Below are 22,367 nucleotides of genomic sequence, written 5' to 3'. Positions count from 1 at the left end.
GTTGGAGCGCTAATGATGCATTACTGCATCCCTCACAGGCTTTCTCCTGGGCCTCTGTGACCAGTAAAAACCTGCCTCCTTCTGGTACAGTCACCTCCTCTGGAATCTCACCCCATGTTGTTAAAGCTCCAAGCTCACAGGTAACTTAAATCCACTGGCCATAAAATTGGTGGAATATTGATTACAAATTTGACATTTTCTAATGGGGGAAAAGTAAACGGTTGAAAATGGTTCATTTGAAGGCATATGTCCCAGCTTTGGTTGGTGCGCTGCAGAGGATAAAATATTTGTTGCATAGCTTGGCTCAGATTTTGGTTTTATGGAGAAATTGTTTGAATGTGTAAACACCGTGCCAGAACTGTTTGGCATTTACTCTCAGTAAAATAAACAGCAGTACTTTTTAAAATTATTATTTTTATTAGCCAGTAACATTATGGACCTTGTTACTAGTTGATGGCAAGCTTCTGTTGGTAGACAGTTTAACAATTCCGAAAGGTAATTGGTACTTAATGTAGTTATTGAGGTGACCTAAAGCTCTATACCAGTACAGCTGGATTTAAACAAATGACTCATTTTGTGATCACAGATTCTTTGGACAGAGAACGGCTTAGGTGTTGGCCTGGATCTATAGAAAGTCCTATCCCCTCAAGCAGGAAGAGAAACAGCCCTTGGTGTCATTTTGTAGAAGCATATAGTATTTAGATGAAGTACGTGTTCCGTGCCACCATCCCTGTGGTGGAAAAGGACCTGTAGATGCTGTTTGACATTGTGGAAAATTATTACAGGTTGTTCGATGTCTGTGTCATTAGCTGATGATCAAAGTCTTGATGACCTGTGTTTTACTTGACACATACAGAGATGCAGCGGGACCACCCACATGTTTGGGAATCCATCAGTCTTCAGTTGTTTCAGCACACCGCTAAATAAAATCTTCATATTGTGGAGGCACTATTGTGCAACAAGAGACCTAAAGTACCTTCTGGATGTCTTTAGCATGAGGTCTTTTAGAGGGGATCATTGAATCTACTGAAATGACTGTGTCAAATGAAAAGATTCTTAAAGGGATGACCAGTGTTAATGGCAGTTGTAGAGGGGGAAAAAAGAGGCAACCCACATTCTTACCTAGATGCATCCGTTACTTTTGAGAGGTGAGGATGGACCAGCTGTGTGTCTGGAAGGTAGCCATCCAGGACCCAGGGTGGTTCTATAGTGAGGTGATGCAGTGACAGCGAGTACCACCAGTAAATGCTCCCACATCTGACCTGCAGTGCAAGTTCCTCTAAAGCTCACCCAAAAAATGAAAGAGTAAACTGTACTTTTCACTGCCTTTTTCCATTTAGTCATCAGTCTTGCCAGTTTTTTTTTTTTTTTTTTTTCTCCATCCAAACTCATTCTTAAGCTACTCTCACACAGACTATTTCTAGTGTTTAGAGGTGTGTGTGTGTGTGTAGTCCTTGCCACTATACACCACAAACGTGCCACATGGTTGCCGGTGACGCCGACCGAACGATGCCCCTTAAAATCCCCCCCGCCCCCGCCTTCACTGCACATGCAGCGTTTCGGAGTGTCAACACTGATTCACAGATTATCGCCTCGTTTCTGCTTAAAACTGACTTTAGAATGATTTAAGAAGTTTTACTTTGTCATCTGATGGTTAATAATCACATTATTCCCTTTTATCGTTTTGGGTGTAGAGAGTAAGACTCCGAGTTAAACTCGGACGTGCTGCTGTCACACTGTGATTGCTTCCCCTGTCTTTTATTATGAAATAATGCTGAATTTATCTGGGAATGATTGTTATACAAAAGCTTCAGATATCTGTTGCTGAGATAGATGATAGCTGGAGTGCAGTTTTAAGCAGAAATGAGGCGAACTGCTGCTGATGCTCTGAAATGACGCATGCGCAGTGAAGGCAGGGGGAGAGGGGAGTTTGGTTTGTCACACTGACACTTGCAGGGTGTGGTGAGTGTTTGGTCACATTCAGAACACTCGCCACTCAACATCAGTCATCGTAAGGTTGCCTCTTACATGGCACATACATGTCGTCTTTGCGATGAGCTGGAAATCATCAGGTAGTTCCGAAATGCCACATGCATGAATTGAGGGTGAATGAAAAACAAAGTTGATAAAACACTCGCCAGAAAGCAGGAGAACATGTGTTAAATTCCGCTGAACTATGCACACACGCAGCAGTCACACACTGGTAGTCAGTCGATGGTGTTGGTTTCATTTGTCCACGCTGCCTGTTAGTGCCTTTGTGGGCTAGAATGTCAAAGAAGTATGAATGTTGGAATTTGAGAAATTCAGATCACTGTCAAAAATTTGCTCAAATCTGTATTTTCCAGGGACAATTTCTGGTCCAATTTCTGGACAATTTTTTGGTACAGGTTCAACCTTGGTTATTTGTGGTGTTCTACATTCCAGATGTGGCATTTTTTTGTATGTTCGGTCTTTCTAATATGTATATTAGTAGATACAAAGAGTTAAAAAAGCTCAGATGAAATTGGCCTTTAGGTCTGAGCTGAGCACCACTGTACAACTACAGCGTGATGTGTGGCTAATCTGGTTTGTTTTCTGACTCCCACCCCATGCAGCCCAGAGTTGAAGCCAAGCCAGAGACACAAACCCCACCCCTGCGACCCAGAGACCAACGCACACGTGACAGACCAGCTTTTACCTCACGGGGACCGAGACCCGGTATTGCACGCACACACTGTCCAGGATGAGGGGTTGTCACTTGATGAGCCTTTCTCCCCCCACACTCCCAATTTTTCTTGACACCCTTGCATGTCTCTGTCACTATTAGATGGTGTTGCATCTTCGGAGTCACAGACAGGAAAGCCGCACACGAGTTTTGTTAATAAGGGTAATTATCTGTTTGTTTGTGGGATTATTATTTTTCCCCTGCAGTTTTATTTTGCCCTCTTATGTTGCATATAGCATGTATTTTACTGTAATTACAGTCCTGGTCAATACAGTACCCCACCCATCACATAATACACAATATTTTCAAGAATAACTGCAATTATACTGATGATTTTATTTATTTTTTTGTAGAACTGGCATATTTAATGTCCAAGGTTACTAGGGAAAAAAGCTTGCATAAAAGTGAAATAATACATTTAAACATATACCCCTGGACACAGTTCTTGCCACCCTTGACTAATGTTTAGTTACACAACCTGTGGCATTAATGCACAGGTTGTTGGCAGCCTCTAATTCAGGCATGTCAGCTCTACTGTTTGAGAGCACCTGTCCTGCTTGTTTTCTATCTTTCCTGCCCCACCCACAGCTAACTCAGCCAGGTGTGTTCACCCATTCGAGCTGTGAAACACCAGAGTTAAAATAAATAAGTTGTTAGTAGAGTAGGTAGGCATAAAAAACATGGAGTGCAAGTGCTTCCCAGGATTGCAGACCCCCTGCACTTGTTCCTTTCAGCCATCAGGGTACATTACTGGCCAGTTTAAAACAAAGTATTTCCTTCTTACACATTTTATGATTTTGGATCTCTGTTCCGCTGAAAAACTCCCAACGCATCTTGCTCTAAAATACCTTGATGATCATCTGATTTTATCATTCCATGCCTCCAGAACCACAGGAAGCAAAGGATCCGATAGCATGCTATGACCTCCACCCTGCTTTTGAAGGTGTGGGTCTTCTTTTCCTTGAACTTTTATGTAATCCTCATTTTTATATATCCTGAAACCAATTTACACAGACCAAAAAGTACTTATGCCTTCCTTCTTGCAAGAAGAAGGGAAAAATAACCCAAAAAAACGATCCTTTAGATCTAAAAAAAAATAAGTCACAAATGAGTACAAAAACAAGAACATGTTGGACATTATTTAACGTCCCATTTAGCAACACAACAAAGTTTTTGGGATTGTAAGTCTGTTGGTGCACACATGACAGGAATTAGTGGTCGCTGATGTAGTTTATTGCTAATTATCCCTCTCGCTCCACAAGTCAGCAGGTCTATCTCCGGAAAATCTTACTCTGCATTTCTTGGCATGTGATGTACATTTTAGGAAAAGCAAAACCATCCCAATGGCTGACAGACAAAAGGAACGCTGCTACGTCCGATAATGAAGCTTTTGAGCATTCATTCAAAAGTGGTGGTGCTGTTTTACAGCCACATTGAACGCACACGCGGAATGTCTCCACTACGCTGTTTTTACAGAGTGCCTGAACACGCAGATGTATTTCTTACATTGGTAAAAAGTCAGAATACGATATTCTCAGGAAATAATGGACTTTCTACCTAACGTGCCAGTCGTGAGAGAACTTTGTGAAGAGCTCCGTGACATTTGGCTGGCAAGCATGCATGACGTCTTCTTTGGTGGAGTGGACTTTACATATTTAATCTTGGAAATCAATCTACAAGTGGGTCAGGGGTTTTTTTTTTCCCCTCCTTTTGTATTGTTCTCCTCAGTGGAGCTGGTAGGCTTTATTTTTATTTTACTTTGAGAACTTCTTTCTTGATGTGTGCAAGTCTGTTCTGTAATGGAGCAGGATGCACGGTATTGCACAAGGTGCACTTGGAACTCTGTTGTTTTTCAGGCTGTCTGATCACACAGATGAATTTCTTAGATTTTTCAGTTATATTGATGACCATGCTTAAGTGTACACAAAGCTAAGCCTTTAGTACAAACTATTTCATTTCTCACAGTGGAGAGTGGCTGCTGCTTTTAACATGACTGCTTCAAAATTAACAGTTGTCACTTAAAAACGAGTCATCATAACACATCACACTTTGCAGTTAATCTGCGGCTCCATTCTTAAAGTTAGCAGTTACATTCCATTAAAGCGCTCGCTGGGACGTTTTCCTCAAAGCTACATAAACCTTGTCTGAAGCATTCGGAAATGTTGTGATTTCTGTGCGACATGTCCTTTAAAGCATAGAAGATGAAATAATGTACACCGCTATCCAGCAACAAAATCTCAAAGAATGAAAGTATGTCTCAGTGCCTCCAACAATTTCGACTTCCGTTCTGCCGTTTTCTTTATTTAAGCCTCTCTGTTCACTGTCACAGTGGCCGCAGCATTGTTGTCCTCCGATCTGGTTAAACCCGTGGCAGACAGCGTAGATAAAGTTGGTTGTGCACTGGTCTTGGCCTCCGTGATGCCCGGGCGTACTGACAATCACAGTGCCAGTCCACAGTGCCACTGTGGGACATTTTTCTGGCTGGTCGGCTACACGGACTGTGGTCACTGCCAAGACGAAACAGAAAATGCAGAGATCTTCCTCTGATCATTGGGCTTCGTGTAATGCTTTCGTTTTATCATGGTCATTTGGGTGTAAACAAGATAAAATAAAGAGCTGAAGCTGTTTTTGTGAAATTTTCCTGCAAAATGGATTTTGCACCAAGTCTTGTGCTAAAACATCACAAGATGATGCCACAGTATAGCCCCGCTGGATTGGCAGAATAATGGCATGGCGCCGTTATTCCATTGTGTGGGGAGAACCCTGATCTGGCATACGGGACAGGCATGGACCCCTTCTAAATGTTGTGTGGCCTGTTCCCCTGCCACATACAGTGTGCACTGTCCTTAGCAGATTTCTGTTGGGTTTCTTCTTGGCAACATCCTGGAAGTTACTGTATAGTTTTAACTGGATTCTGGGTATAAGAAACTGGAGTCAGCCAGTCCAATTTCTGCCATAAAACAGTCACTGATAGATTCAGGCCATTTGAAAGAGTTTTATATCAGTTGCAGTAACTGTGTCCAGTATGCATTTCATGGGTTTTTATTTCACTATACAGTGCATCCAGAAAATATTCATAGCGCTTCACTTTTTTCCACATTTTATGTTACAGCCTTATATGAAACTGGAGTAAACTAAATTTTTTTCCCTCAAAATTCTACTCACAACACCCCATAATGAAGAAACGTTTTTTACAAATTTATCAACAAAATACAAAACTGAGAAATCACACGTACATAAGCATTCACACCCTTTGCTCAGTAATTTCTTGATGCACCTTTGGCAGCATTTACAGCCTTCTTGAATATGATGCGAGGAGCTTGGTGCACCTATCTTTGGGCAGTTTTGCCCATTCCTCTTTGCAGCACCTCTCAAGCTCCATCAGGGTGGATGGGGTGCGTCGGTCCACAAACATTTTCAGATCTCTCCAGAGATATTCAGTCGGATTTAGGTCTGGGGTCTGACTGGGCCACTCAAGGGCATTCACAGAGTTGTCCTGAAGCCATTCCTTTGAAATCTTGTCTGTGTGCTTAGGGTCATTGTCCTGCTGAAAGATGAACAGTCACCCCATTCTGAGGTCGAGAGCGCTCCAGAGCAGGTTTTCAAACAGGATGTCTCTGCACATCGCTGCATTCATCTTCCCCTTAATCTTGACTTGTCTCCCAGTTCCTGCCACTGAAAAACATCCCCACAGCATGATGCTGCCACCACCATGCTTCACTGTAAGGATGGTGCCTGGTTTCTTCCAAATATGACGCCTAGCATTCATGGCAGAGAGTTCAGTCTCTGTTTCGTCGGACCAGAGAGTTTTGTTTCTCATGGTCTTAGTCCTTCAGGTGCCTTTTGGCAAAGTCCAGGTGGGCTGCCATGTACCTTTTAACTAAGCAGTGTCTTCTCTCTGGCCTTTACTATATGGGCCTGACTGGTGAATTGCTGCAGAGATGGTTGTCCTTCTGGAAGGTTCTCCTCTCTCCATAGAGGAGTACTGGAGCTCCGACAGAGTGACCATTTGGTTCTTGGTCACCTCCCTTAAGGCCCTTCTCCTCCGATCACTCTGTTTAGATGTTCAGCCAGATCAAGGAAGAGTCCAGGTGGATCTGAAATTCTTTCATTTACAGATGATGGAGGCCACTGTGCTCATTGGGACCTTCAACCTTTAATTTTGAGCTCAGGTGCATCCTGTACTTGTCCTTTTTTATTTATTTATTTATTTATTTATTTATTTTTTAATACATTTTCAAAACTTTTTTCACATTGGCCCTCATAAATATTCAGACTCCGCTTCAGACACACCCTCATTTTACGACATGGAAGCCAGGAAGACGGCAATGAAAAAGAACTTCACCAATCACAACGCGTGCCAGTAGAGCGCCAAAAGCGGCCGTCGTATCAATTGTTTTGTAGTATATAATCAATAAAGTGTTACAGTGGTCCCTCATTAATCGCTGGAGTTACATTCTAAAAAATAGCCCGAAATACACCAAACCGCAACGTTAGGCAGCGTTATTTTTTAGTTATTATAGACGTTTCAAAGCTGTAAAACCCCTCACTACACAGTTTATACACTTGCTCAATCAGGCATGAACATTTTCTCACTTTTCTCTCGTGTGTAAACACTCTCAAAGTTCAAACCTTGGTAGGAAAATAATACCAAACTGTTTCAGGCCCAAACATTTGTTTGAGAAATAAAAATAGAAAGTTTTCCTATAAATAATTATGATGGCATTTAGAACTAACGAATTCATTTTAACCATCAACGAACGAGGACACATAAGAAATTATTAATAGTGACTCACCAGTATTTCACAGATCGCTCCTCTGCGTCCTGACGCCGCACCTTTTTCCACTCACACCTGGCTGTAGGTGTTTGTTTCCGAGTGACAAACACAGTTATGAGTAGTTGTTGGTGCTCTTTTTTTCTTCTGGGCGACAAGATTCTTATAAACAGATACACAGAACACTGTAAAAAAAAAAAAAAAAAAAAAAAAAAAAGGCATGCAAAATTGGACTAAATATTCCGCGAGACTCCGAGGCCACGACAGGTGAACGGCGTTATAGCGAGGGACCACTGTATTCTCTTTTCACGTCAATAATTCTTGACGTGGATATTTGCTCGCTCAATTAATAAGACACGCCTAATCTGTCAGATTTCTTTATTTTTTAAATGTATTTCTGTATTTATTTTATTGTGACAACCGAATGGAGATGACAAAACCTGATTGCAGCACGGGCGAATTAAGGGAATGACGAAACTACAGTTGTTGTTATCAATTTCATAGTCTAAAACGATCACACCACATGAAGTTAAGCTCAGCGCTGCTCTGGCTCCAGGCTCGAAGTCTGGAGAAAAGGGCGTGCAGCGCTGTCTTTGCAGTCAGCCCTGTAGCCACGGATCGTGCTCCATAACAATCCCACAAAAGCGGGATTTGTATTGATTATTATGTAGTATAATCAGGAAAGTGTTATTTATGTAACATATGCATTGATTTGTATAATGGCACTGTTTATCATGTTGATCATCTTCATTTTTATGTGGATTCCAGCTTTGGTTCATTTTGGTGTATAATTTACGCCACCTCTCGACCTGGTGTATATGTTCAGCGCAGCGTACGCCAACGACCACATTGATAAATGCCAAGTAGCGCAGCCGTTTTGGCGTACACCCCATATACACTCAAATATCGCCGTACGCAACGTTGATACATGAGGCCCATTGTCAGTATGGGGCATTGTATTTGGACAACTTGATAAGTACTGCAGTTGTGGTGAGGGCATAGGAATGTCTTGGAGAGATAGCAGTGGAGTTTCTAACAGATTGTTTCATAAAATCTTGGAAAGTGAGAGGGTGCCTGGAGAGTGTGCTGGTCCCTCTTTTTTAAGAACAAGGGTGATGTGCAGAGCTGCAGTAACTACAGAGGCCTAAAGTTGATCAGCCACAGCATGAAGTTATGTAAAGAGTAGTAGAAGCTAGCTTTAGAGAACAGGTAAAGATCTGTTTGATGCAATACGGTTTCATGCTGAGAAACAGCACTATGATGCAATGTTTGCTCAGATTTAGAGAAAGCGTATGACAGGGTGCCTAGAGAAGAGTTGTGGTATTGCATAAGGAAGTCTAGACTGGCAGAAAAGTATGTGAGGGACATGTACAGTGATAGTGTGACAGCGGTGAGATGCACAGTAGGAATGACGGACTCATTCAAGATGGAGGTGGGATTACACCAAGGATCAGCTCTGAGTCCTTTCTTGTTTGCAATGGTGATGGACAGGTTGACTGAGATCAGACGGGAGTCCCCATGGACAATGTTTGCATATGACACTGTGATCTGTAGTGAGCGTAGAGAACAGGTTGAGTCTATCCTGGAGAGGTGGAGATACACTCTGGAGAGCAGAGAAATGAAAGTCAGTAGGAGCAAGATTGAGTACATGTGTGTGTGAATGAGAGGGAGCCCAGTGGAAGAGTGCGTTTACAAGGAGTAGAAGTGGTGAAAGTAGAATGGTATACTTGGGGTCAGCTATCCAAAGTTATGGAGAGTTTGGAAGAGAGTGCAGACAGGGTGGAGAAGGGTGACAGGAGTGATTTGAGATTAGAAAATCTGCAAGAATGAGGGGGAAAGTTTACAAGACAGTAGTGAGACCAGCTATGTTGTACGGCTGATGGGCCTTTCACACTGAATCCGTCAGATGCGTCAAATGCATCAAAAATCGGTCTAAAAAGCATTATTTTCAATGAGACGCGTTGCGTTTTAGATGCGTCAGATGCGTTGCATCAAAAGCCGAGCTAAACCGACGCATCTGACGGGAGCGCGCATTGCCGCTTGTCAGCAGGCTGACGGAGTCAAAGTTCAATCCAATCTAACTTCCGACTTGCTGAGCTGTGACGTACCTTTCCGTTGTCCAATAGGAATGATGCGTCGGGCCAAAACACGGAAGACGGGTGGCAGAAACCACTGATCTCTACAAAATGGACGGTGCAGAAACCACTGATCTGTGCAAAACATACGTGTCACAGGATTCCTCATTTATGGAGCAGCTTTCTGAAGAAAAATCCTTCGAAATGTTTTTTGTTGTTACCTCATTTCTGATTACTGTTAAAAAAAAAAAAAGTTTAGAACACTTGTAATTAAAATAGCTAAATAAATCAATAAATGGTTCTTTAGAAACCTTTCATCTGTAAATTAAAACCACCTGTTATTTCAGATTATTTCATTTCTTGTTTAACATAAGGAACCTCGGGCATTTATTTTTAGACAAAATAACATGGAAATTTGTACCTTTTTTTTTTTTTTTTTTTAAGTCTGGTAGATTATTTATATCTCATTTTAACCAGAAAAACAGACACTGTAAATAAATACTAATGTTTATTATAAATGCAACAGGAAATACAACCCCTGGCAAAATGATGGAATCACCGGCCTCGGAGGATGTTCATTCAGTTGTTTAATTTTGTAGAAAAAAAAGCAGATCACAGACATGACACAGAACTAAAGTCATTTCAAATGACAACTTTCTGGCTTTAAGAAACACTATAAGAAATCAGGAAAGAAAATTGTGGCAGTCAGTAACGGTTACTTTTTTAGACCAAGCAGAGAGAGAAAAAAAATATGGAATCACTCAATTCTGAGGAAAAAATTATGGAATCATGAAAAACAAAAGAACGCTCCAACACATCACTAGTATTTTGTTGCACCACCTCTGGCTTTTATAACAGCTTGCAGTCTCTTGAGGCATGGACTTAATGAGTGACAAACAGTACTCTTCATCAATCTGGCTCCAACTTTCTCTGATTGCTGTTGCCAGATCAGCTTTGCAGGTTGGAGCCTTGTCATGGACCATTTTCTTCAACTTCCACCAAAGATTTTCAATTGGATTAAGATCCGGACTATTTGCAGGCCATGACATTGACCCTATGTGTTTGTTTGCAAGGAATGTTTTCACAGTTTTTGCTCTGGCAAGATGCATTATCATCTTGAAAAATGATTTCATCATCCCCAAACATCCTTTCAATTGATGGGATAAGTGTCCAAAATATCAACGTAAACTTGTGCATTTATTGATGATGTAATGACAGCCATCTCCCCAGTGCCTTTACCTGACATGCAGCCCCATATCATCAATGACTGTGGAAATTTACATGTTCTCTTCAGGCAGTCATCTTTATAAATCTCATTGAAACTGCACCAAACAAAAGTTCCAGCATCATCACCTTGCCCAATGCAGATTCGAGATTCATCACTGAATATGACTTTCATCCAGTCATCCACAGTCCACGATTGCTTTTCCTTAGCTCATTGTAACCTTGTTTTTTTCTGTTTAGGTGTTAATGATGGCTTTCGTTTAGCTTTTCTGCATGTAAATCCCATTTCCTTTAGGCGGTTTCTTACAGTTCGGTCAGACATTGACTCCAGTTTCCTCCCATTCATTCCTCATTTGTTTTGTTGTGCATTTTCGATTTTTGAGACATATTGCTTTTTCTGTCTTGACGCTTTGATGTCTTCCTTGGTCTACCAGTATGTTTGCCTTTAACAACCTTCCCATGTTTGTATTTGGTCCAGAGTTTAGACACAGCTGACTGTGAACCAACATCTTTTGCAACATTGCGTGATGATTTACCCTCTTTTAAGAGTTTGATAATCCTCTCCTTTGTTTCAATTGACGTCTCTCATGTTGGAGCCATGATTCATGTCAGTCCACTTGGTGCAACAGCTCTCCAAGGTGTGATCACTCCTTTTTAGATGCAGACTAACGAGCAGATCTGATTTGATGCAGGTGTTAGTTTTGGGGATGAAAATTTACAGGGTGATTCCATAATTTTTTCCTCAGAATTGAGTGAGTCCATATTTTTTTCCTTGTGCTTGGTAAAGTTACTGACTGCCACAATTTTTTTTTCCTGATTTCTTAGTGTTTCTTAAAGCCAGAAAGTTGCCATTTGAAATGACTTTAGTTTTGTGTCATGTCTGTCATCTGCTTTTTTTCTACAAAATTAAACAACTGAATGAACATCCGCCGAGGCCGGTGATTCCATAATTTTTGCCAGGGGTTGTAATTTAACAATGACTGCAGTGTGATTTTAAAGTAGGATTTCTGTGACATAAACCTCGTGATGATTTTATATATATATATATATATATATATATAATTGCCTTTAATGTTGCTATCAGGACAGAGTCATTTCTAAAATATGAATGAATGAGCTTCTACCTGTGCAAATGTCTTTTGACTTTGATTTCATGGACATTTTTAATGATCCATTCATTTATAAAATGAAACAGCTTTTTAAAAAATAATAGTTGCTGTTCAAAGAGCCTTTTATTTAGAAGCAGATGAAGTTCTGCTGGATTCTCTGGACCAGATGAAGGTCTCTTCTGCAGCTTTGAACTCTGGTGGTGTTGCTGAAAAGCAGAGATGTTTTCTTTCGACTGGACTTCGTGGTGTTCAGCTCATCAATGGAAGTTTGGCTGTCTGCACAGCAAATGTTCCTGATTGGGACAAATAAAAATATTTCTTTAAATATAAAGAAACACTAAACAGTTTATTTACAAAAAAAAGGGGGGGGGGGGGGGGGGGACGGGAAAAAAACGATGGAAAAACGTCCGAAAAAACAAGTTATTTAAAGTTGAGCTTTTGTGGTGTCTGAAAAAAGCTGTAGCTTTATTTGGTAAAAAAATAAAAAGACTGAACCATTTAGAAATTAAAGTGTTCACTCAGATCAACTGTGCTAAAAGGCTAAGCTAATGTTAACCGATCATTAAACCTTCAAAGCAGTTCAGTAAACGTCACGTTTTATTTTTACGTTATTCTCACCTCGATAAAGCTGCAGAACTAAACTTCGTTGGGAAAACTGGGACTTCGCATATATCCAAAAAGTGGGAGATTTCGGACTGAGTGGGTCTGCTCCATCACCCTGGCTGCCTGCCTCGGTCTGCCCAGTGATGATGCCTGAAGGCCGGCTTCTCCGTGCGGGTCGGCCTGCTGTCGCGGTTCGATCGATATCCCACCAAGTCGTCGGTCCTCCCTCGGTCGGCGTCACTCCGAAAAGTAGCTGGAAAAAAAAAAAAGCTTCTCCCAGCAGCGTGATGGGAGAATCGTTCTGCTGTTTTTTAAAGCTTTTTTTTTTGTGTGTGGTTCAGGCAACCCAAATTCAAGATGGCGATTGCTTAACTTTTTTCAGATTGTGGAAACAGCCAGAGTGTGACGTGGCAATCTCCACCCCCACCTTTTTTTTTTTTTTTTTTTTTTTGGCCGCTTCCAAAGCAACGCGTCTGACGTCATGCGTCGGATCCGTCATCCGACGGATTCCGACACGTTGACGGATTGGCCTGACGTATTCAGTGTGAAAGGCCCTTTAGACAGTGGCACTAACAAAAAGACAGGATAAAGATCTTGTGATTCTCTTTGGGAATGATGAGAATGGACAGGCTTAGGAATGAACGTCAGAGGGACAGCTCAAGTGGGACGGTTTGGAGACGGTCAGAGAGGCGAGATTGAGATGCTTTGGACATGTGCAGAGGAGGGACCCAGGGTATATAGGGAAAAGGATGCTGAGGATGGAGCCACCAGGCAGGAGGGGAAGAAGGAGGTCAAAGAGATTCATGGATGTGGTGAGGGAGGACATGCAGGTGGTTGGTGTGACAGAGGAAAATGCAGGGTGAGATGGAAACAATTGATCTGCTGTGGCGCCCCCTAACGGAAGCAGCTGAGAGAAGTGTGGTGAATTTTGAGGAACAAACGTGAATTTCCTCTATTTTAGAACAAGGCTGTAACAAAAGAAAATGTGAATAAAGTGAAGCGCTGTGAATACTTTCTGGGTGCACCGTATGAAAGCAGTGAGCAAATAGATAGCTGAATGAGTTATTCCTTCCACTTTCAAACAAGGTAACTCATTAAAATCTTGAAACTCTCAAAATTTAAAGGACATATAATGATGATGATAAAGTGATTAGAAGCTGGTTTGATACAGCACATCAATCCAAAAAAGCAACTTTGCCTTGCTTTCTGTTGAACACCGCCACCTGCTGGACATGTCTGAGTTTGTTGGAGTGAAAAATACCCACGTGCATTGTAGAAAATGTCATTTGTGGATGAAGTAGCATTTAGCTTGAAATGATCTTAGACAGTTTCTTTCATATTCAAAGTCTTGGTCTGGTGGCTGCCAAGGCCACCTATGCTTGGTCTAGCTTGTGTACTTGAAAATCAGCGGTGCCAATAATTTTGACCAGGACTGTAAAGACATTTGACATGGGTATTGCGTGTTAGCTTATGAGGGATTACATTTCTGCACATTATTCTGACCTGCAGGTGGCAGGGGAGACATGGAAAACAGTGAAATGGATGGTAGGCGGATTGTCCGGTACCCAGACAGCCACCAACTTTTTGTTGGCAACCTCCCACATGACATTGACGAGAGCGAGCTCAAAGAATTCTTCATGTGTACGTTTTTCATAATATTCTGAAGGCATTTGTTGTTCCAGGCATCTGTTACTGCACAGGCTGTTTTCTCTTTATTTTCTTGCAGCATATGGAAACGTTGTGGAGCTGCGAATCAACACCAAGGGTGTGGGTGGAAAGCTGCCTAATTTTGGATTTGTGGTCTTTGATGACTCTGACCCTGTTCAGAGAATTCTGGGGGCCAAGGTAGAAGGGGCATGTATTGACATTTCATTACCCACTTTTATTTGGTGCTGGTTTTGGTGACATTTGCTGTAATTAACTTATTTCCTGCTGATTATGGCCTAATTTACTGCAAGGCATGTAATTAAATGTTTTTAGAAGTTCTACAATCAATTTATTAATATATAGTACTGTGCAAACCTAATCACCACATTTGCTGTGCTTACCCCCTGCCCACCCCAAAAAAAGTAAGTTATTAAAGCAGTTTTCTGTGGCACCCCTATAATTAAGTGATTCATATTATAGCTATTACCAATATGATCAAAATTCATGCTGTCTAGAAACGATTTCAAATTTCGATCCACGTGGGTTGATATTCAAGTGATCAGGTGCCATGACGCTCCCCCCCCCCCAAGTGATGTTATGGATCATGTGGGGGTTTCCCCCAAGCTGTGCCAGGATGCTAAGAAGGAAATTTAAGCCGATCTCACAAATTGCATAGACATGGAGTAGATGACTGTTAATCTGGTAGACCTGCTAAAGTGACTGAAAGTGCAAGAAAAAGACACAAAGTTGAAGAAGGGCTAAAAAAGCAAAGGAGGCAGCTGATAAACATCGGTGATCAGAGAACGCTGGTCAAAGGCTCGGGAGTGGATGGTGGAGGAGCTCTTGCGCGGCTGACCAGGATAGTGTTCTACAAAAGCTTTGTCAGCAAATCCAGACAGCAGACAATCATAGACAGAAACACAGACTGTGTTGTCCTTTGTTGATTTTGGGGGTGAATTTGAAATTTGTAACAATAGGGACGGAAAATTGTCATTTAATAAGTTGTACCTGATAACAAAGATTTATAGTTTGTCAAACCTACCTCTTGATCCATTGGTTTTGTTGATAATACAACGTCACTTTGACATGACAGATCGTGCCAATTGTGTTGATCAGCTGATCTTTGCTGCTGACACACACACACACACACACACAAGCACGCTTACTTCCTCCTGTAGTCTGTCTGGAAGGAAGAGACAATATTTGCTATGGAATCCCCCCCCCCCCCGATAAATGTCATCTAAATTAAAATGAGCTGTAATTTCAGAAACAAATGTATTGCGAAGTAAGTTCTCGCATAACAAGGAATTTGAATTTTTCTGGTGTCATTGGTGCGTAAACAACAGTAAAAATAACTGGAAAAAATTCTTCTGTACGAAGTGAAGGAGTCAAATAAACAAAATAGGCAAAACTATGTTCACTGTTAAATATAACATAGTGGAATGCGGCTGTGCAACATTTTACAATGTTACAAAAATAAATTTACATTTATAAAGTTTCCATTTCATTAGATTCCATTTCATTTTTTTCCGTTTTGTGAAATTTGAAAGGCCTTAAATAAATAAACATTAACGCTTATAAAATGCTATATTGGTTGTTTTTGTTGGTAATAAAACATCGTTTAAGAGGTTTCCCTGTAAATTCGCAAAAATCGAGTTATATTTTATCTGGCTCCTACAATTTGAACAATTATTGACAACTGCGTTTGTTATGTACTGGACAGTACATGAAAAAGTAATTGGTTCCTTAAAATAAAATGAGGTTTGTAACTTAATTGATTGGACTCTTTAATGACATGGAGCAAATAAACCACATTTGAATTTATTTGGAACAGGAGAGTGTGGACTTTTCAACTTAGGTTTTTCTGTTGACCCACTCATGGGAGAAACCCATCAAAATGATCAACATTAACATCACAATTATGGTGTCTAATGGTTTTGCACACTGCTGTGTATTTGTGTGGATGCATGTGGATGTCTCTAAATTTAGTTTTTGTCATTTCATTTCATAGTCTGTCTTTTGTGTCCCTGACAATGGCAATTTTAAATGGAATTTTATCTTGAATGAATGTACCTTGAGGAACAGGGAAGCGCATCATAATAGCATGTGTTTTAGTTTGGGTCAGTCTAACTAATCAGAACTGTGACAGATGAGCAGGACTGCGTCTTCTGTTTTCTCCTATAATAACTTTGACCCTTCTTCCTGCAGCCCATTATGTTTCGAGGGGAGGTGCGTCTGAATGTGGAGGAGAAGAAAACGCGGGCAGTGCGTGAACGAGAGACCCGTGGTGGTGGAGCAGATGACAGACGGGACATGCGGCGCAATGACCGGGGTCCTGGAGGCTCACGCGGCATTGTTGGAAGTGGAGTGATGCGTGACCGCGACGGGAGGGGACCACCGCCTCGAGGCGGTATGGCCCCCAAACCTGGCATGGGGCGGGGCACAAGTGGCCAAGGAGAAGGTCGCTTCACAACCCAGCGCCGCTGAGAGGGGCACTGCCTGTGCTGTGGAAATAACACCATGTTCTTCATCAACTGTTCTTGTTAACGAAAAGAAATCTTCATGTATAGGAGCATATGGTTTGTTTGTTTTTTTTTTTGTCCCCCCATCCCCCTCTTTGCTTTGGAATGTGACAGCCTGTCAATAATTTGTTTGTGAAATAGACAAAAAAAGAAAACAAACAAAGCCTTTCACTTATTCGTTGCAAGCTGAACGTCCTTTTTGGGTATCTCAAGAGAAAACAAACTTTAATTTGTAAATTTGTGGAAAAGGCAATCCAACCAGGAATAACCTGCCACATTAAGAGGGACTGATAAGACTTAACTTCGATAATCCAGCCCGTCACTTGGAGAGTATATGCATTGACATAACTGGGCCGCTGCTTCAAGAAATCCCTCTATTGCACAATTAATACGGTCGTTTTTCCACCTGATGCTGTTGGAAAAGTGAGTTGCAAAATTTGTGCGGTTCCAGGGGAAACTCTTGTCTTTTTACTTTTTCCCTTGTGTGAGACCACTGCTTCAAAATTGCATAATGAGCTCATCAATATGCACTAATGGGTACTTTCGTCGTGTTTCATTGACATCCACGCTTGGAGTGCAGCTGGAGATACTGGTTTGTCTCGAAACGATACAACTCAGCAGGCCAGGCATCAGTCACAGCCTGTCTGCCTTGGCCAATATACGTACTTCTGACCCAAAACTGCTATTAAAATTACAGCAGGATGGACAACAGGACCAGTGATTCTATCTATCTACACCCCCCCCCCCCCCTTGTAAAGAAATTCTCAAATCCTGGACTATCGCCACATAAGTGGGGTGGGCGGGGCTTGAGACAAAGCTGAACAATAGTGATGGTGGTTCATTTTATTCTGTTCCAGGATGTTTGGTTCCCCCCCTCACTTTTGACCAGCTACACCAGGAACTTGGGATGGACACCACCTTCCCCTCTTCCCATCGTAACATGCGGAGTAATAGAATAAATGTACAGCAAAACTCATAGTTTACTCTTTTGTTTGGGTGTGTGTGTAACTTTGTCTCAACTTGATAAAAGCATGATGGTGCCTTCTATTTCACCTTTCCAGTCTTACTAAAAAAAAGTGACGTTTCCAGTTTACTGCTGTTCGTTTTGAAGTATTGTCAACTGGGAGAAACTTGCAGTATTCACAGGGTTTAAGTTTTTGAAGTGTGTATTTCTCTCCCTCTCCCACACACTTTTTCACTACCGTAGAAACTGCTGTGAGTCTTATGCATTCTTTTTTTTTTTTTTTTTTTTTTCCCCTGCTCATTGTTCTGGGTTTTGATGAGATAAGGTGCCTCACGTTTAGTTTGACATTAAGATTTGTTTGAGGAACTGTTCCCTGGAAAAAAAAAGTTCCATTAAAAACAATGATAACGAAATGTATGGTTCCATGCGTTAACATGTCACAGCTATAAGAATCTTTTTTTTTGGGGGGGGGGGGGGTGTATGACTGAGACATGAAGTGGACACTTGAGCCTTATTGTCAGTTGGACTGCAGGTTTTTCAGCTCATGGGTTAATCTCTGCCAGACTGTTCTTTTCTCAATGGAAAATTTTGTAATTCTGTGAGGTGGGTTGGCTGTGGTTCCAATCTACAGGCAGGCAAATAATTGCTCACTTTTATAGTAGATGATGCATTTGTATTTTCATATGCTGGTTATTCATTGTGCTGTTGATTTACATTTGACTGTACTACTTAGCTCGTTGTCAGCTTGCTTTTTTTTTTTTTTTAAATCATTTGCTCAATGGGGAGGGAAGATGCTGATTTCAGCTGGAAAGGAAACCGGTGAATGAGGATTTTTTTTGTTTTGTTTTTTTCTTGCACTGAAATGCAAAGTGAAATTGATGTAGCATGAGTTAGTTTTGTCTCTCCCCCACCCCACCCCACCCCAAATGGACAAATGTAACAAGGTCTTCCTTGCTTGGTGGTATTGCACTATTCATAGTATTTCTGGGACAATCTGTCAGTTTGAAAGCAGCTTATACAAATTTCTCAACTGGCTATTTAAAAGGACAACACATCCTAAGCATTAATATTGTCACGTGCCGTTTGAAGTGTGGTTTCTCCTGCAGCTGAATGTGTTTTTTTTTTTTTGTTTTTGTTTAAAGTTTAAATGAACATGTACGTATGCCATTTTCTGCAAGTTTCCACAGTAATGCTCAAACTTTGTAGGTGAGCAGAAATATCCCAAGTGTGACAAATAGTTTTGAATGGAGCCTTAATTTGCTATCGTCAGCTTTCGTGCTTATGAATTGATGAAATTGGTTAGTTGTTCGTGTGGTGTTTTGTGCAGTTGTCTGTAATTTACAGGCTCTGGACCAGACAAACTCCGAAAGTGGTGAAGAAGAGCCATCATGCTTTCTGACTAGTTTGTGCTTACATCTTAATGGTATTAATGTTTTGCGCACATAAATTTTAAGGAGTGATTGTTCTTTTTCACTGAGGGTGTCAACAACTTGCCCTACTCTCATGTCAGATGCGCCTTTTAAGCAGAAGCTGTACATTTTCACTTTTCTGTGACTGAAAATGCAGTAATGTGGTTCCTCATTGTGAATCATTCCAGTCCTTTTCAGGGGCGACCTTATTGGCTTTAGCGGTTCTCGTAAACAGTCGATTGCCATCTTAATTTACTGTGTTTAGCCATTTGTTGCTGGAACCAAACTGTTGCAGGCAGAGATTTTTTTTTTCCTCCCCTTTCCATTTTGAATGTTCAAATTAGCATACAATAAACTACTGATATCAGCACCACTCCCACGTCTGTCATGTGTAGATGGTGTGGTAAAGCCGGAGGTGCTGTAAACGTTTTGGTATCTATCAGTTTTGTCACAGTTCTACATCACACTCAGCTGCTCAATCAACTGATTTTTTTTTTTGAACCTGTGATTTTATAGATTATACTTTGTGCAGATGTTTTTGGTAAAATGTGCAGTTCACACTTTGGATCCTGGTTTTTCTCTGAACCCCAAAAACGTTATGCCTCCTAATGTCTGGTAGGGTTTTATCAGGATTTCTGCATGTAATTGTGCTTTCTAATTGTAATCGCAGGTCATTTTGTTACATTGTAATACCAACTCATTCCAACACCACATGCCCAAAAGTTTACAATCCAAACAAGTAGTGAATGAATATATATATATATATATATATATATATATATATGTACACACAAACACTTTTGTCCAGTTTAATAAATCAAAATAGTGTTTTTCAACTGGTGTCTGAATAGCAGGAAGTGCTGATAAATTGAGACTGCGTTCTGTGCTCCGTGTTCTCTTCCATGAGGTCTCTTTTGGTAAACCCTATGTTGCTGTAGTACTCTACACTCCAAAATCTTGGAGCCCTCCAGCTTGTGTAATGACTTGACAGTGTTTAGATGGAAACTGGAACGCCTGTAACTGGGGAGTGATATTACTCCCAGTTGTGCCTTCTGAGACAATTAGAAGGCAGCATAATGATTTTCAGGAAACTTGTAGGGAATGAGCCCATCACAGGTCACTTCCTCAGCCAAGGCTGGTGCCAGTTTGCAACTGGGTGCACTGGGGCAATGCAGATGAAGTGTCCTGTTCTAGGATTCAGACATATCTTGAGCAGGACTTAAACCCCAGTCAAATATTTACATTGTCTAAATCACAAACTTCTTATGACTGATTTTAGACTCACGCCAGCTTTGCGCTTGAGCACACCCCCACAGGGGCACAGACTTATCCAAAAGTGTCTTTGTAAGGTGTCTAGTCACCTTTCATTTGATTCAATAAGTTTCCGTGCCTTTACTGCAGGGATGGAACACCAATTGTCCAAATGATATGCCCTCATTTGGGGGTCTTGATGATGGCACGATGTAACACAATGGTCCAAAATCGGTTTACCAAATTTTCCAGAGTATAAGTTGCACCTGTTTAAATATATATATTAAAAACATATAATTCACACTGGAGTGTTTTTGTGTGTGTGTGAATACAGCTCTTTAATTTGGAATTTTTGTGTTGTTGCAGTGTACTTTTTTTTTTTTTTAATTATTGGACTCTAGTGTTTTATCATTGGTTTGTTTTGTGCTTTGATTCCAGGGTGAGTACTATGTAAATGGCCATTATTTTTATGATGGAAGAATGTTATTTTTCAGTGTGTAAGTTGCAAATCCTCTCAATCTAGTTGGTTTGAGATCTGGTGACTATAAAGGCCACAGTGTAATTCACATCATTTTCACACTGAATGGGGCAGTGACCCTCTGTGCCCTGTGGGTTGTGCTGCCGTTTGTTAGGCATCAGACACTCATTTGTTCTGCCCCCCCCCCCCCCCCCCGTTTTGTACCTAGATGTAGATAGTACAGCATACAAGGATGACAAGGTAGATGTACTCCTTGGCCAGTACTAGATAAGCAGGTTAAATTTTGGTCTCTGTATGCAGAAAAATAAACTGATTGGCTGCTTGTACTTGAGGTTCAACCTAACAACTTTTGAATATACATATTTTGACTGTGGCAGTTTATTTTGCTTCTCTATGTCTCAATGGAGATGAAACGAGATACTTATGTGCAGACTTTCACAGTTAAGTCTGGGAGTATGCACTGGAACTGTGCTTTGCCACATTCATGATACCACAAAACCTCCTTGGGTCCTGGAATGCTAACCACCCAGGCAAACAGCTGGTACATCCCCACCTCTTGAAAGTAACCATTGATCTGACACTGCTGGGTGAAATGTGGGCATCCCCTTGGCCTTCTCCACCCACTGGGGTCCTCAGTACTTTGGCACCTATGTGCTGTATCATGCCCAGATAAACACTACACATGGCTGAAATGTTGAAACTGATGCTCCTTCACAATGCAAATGATACTTGTGATTGGCACAAAATCATTCCAGCAGCACAGAAGGATCTTCCAAAGAAATCTTGTATGAAACACACCCAGTCATTGCCTTAGCTCACTGGTTTACATCAAGGTCTTGCAGCCATACACCTTGTACTGCCAGATCACCTTTCTTTTGAGTCTACCAGTCTCCATACCTTACAGTAAGCACCAGGACCTTGAAGACTTGAACCTTCGTTCTGCAAAGATGTTGGCCTCACCAAACACCTCTGTCCACTGTCCTCGTGACGCATCAAGTTCTTACGAGGAGTCTCTCGAGCTCAAAGGCTGAGTACCCAGAGACAGGAATTTCACTGCCAAGACAAGTGAATGTGTCGACAAGGTCAACACGTTTACTAGGCACTTACTCATTTCTGATTGGTTGAGTCAAGGAATTGATTAAAAGTTTGGGTCTTAGTCTTGGTCCAAGAGAGTCTCAAACCCAGCTTCTGAAGTGCTAAAACAGAGTATCCATTTATTTCACCAAGTCATGGTCAGTAAATAATTTCTCACCAATAAAAGCAAGCACCTAAATTGCTGGTTTACACAACTATACTCAACAGTCAGTCCATGCAAGAACACATTCCTGACTAATGGATCTTCACTCAGAAAAACTGCCCCAACTATCAGCATCAGCTGGTTATGATGTTGAGCAAATTCTTGGGGATCTCACAAATTCGTAGGATGTCCCAGAGAGTGTCCTGATTAATTGAATTGAAGGCTTTATGAGAGTCGGCATAGGCTACAAAGAAACACGACCAAAACTCTTGTGTTCTGTGTCCTCAGACAGAATGTGGTTGACTTGGGTGTGAAGCCAGACTGGTTGCAATGCAGAAAGAGTCTGGTACTGAATCTTATTAAGAGTAA

At 41.2% G+C, this 22,367-nt stretch overlaps 1 protein-coding gene across 2 annotated transcripts in view; it reads left to right on the top strand.

Annotated features, from left to right (window-relative positions):
• The window catches only part of g3bp2 (GTPase activating protein (SH3 domain) binding protein 2), a 32,829-nt gene extending 15,123 nt beyond the window's left edge, over positions 1 to 17,706 (top strand). The window contains exons 8-13 of one of the 2 annotated variants that reach the window (XM_034188613.1): positions 39 to 140; positions 2,595 to 2,697; positions 2,807 to 2,866; positions 14,000 to 14,131; positions 14,217 to 14,344; positions 16,346 to 17,706. In XM_034188613.1, the coding sequence (XP_034044504.1) occupies positions 39 to 140; positions 2,595 to 2,697; positions 2,807 to 2,866; positions 14,000 to 14,131; positions 14,217 to 14,344; positions 16,346 to 16,624 (804 nt within the window). In that variant the 3' untranslated portion in view covers positions 16,625 to 17,706. The remainder of the gene's footprint in view (positions 1 to 38; positions 141 to 2,594; positions 2,698 to 2,806; positions 2,867 to 13,999; positions 14,132 to 14,216; positions 14,345 to 16,345) is intronic. The other variant, XM_034188614.1, reaches the window with a different exon arrangement.
• Positions 17,707 to 22,367: the final 4,661 nt, after the last annotated feature.

The sequence above is a fragment of the Thalassophryne amazonica genome, chromosome 15, assembly GCF_902500255.1.
Source record: "Thalassophryne amazonica chromosome 15, fThaAma1.1, whole genome shotgun sequence".
NCBI classification, from domain to species: domain Eukaryota; kingdom Metazoa; phylum Chordata; class Actinopteri; order Batrachoidiformes; family Batrachoididae; genus Thalassophryne; species Thalassophryne amazonica.
Note: the sequence above shows the minus strand (reverse complement) of the source record. Positions and strands in the feature narration are given on the sequence as shown.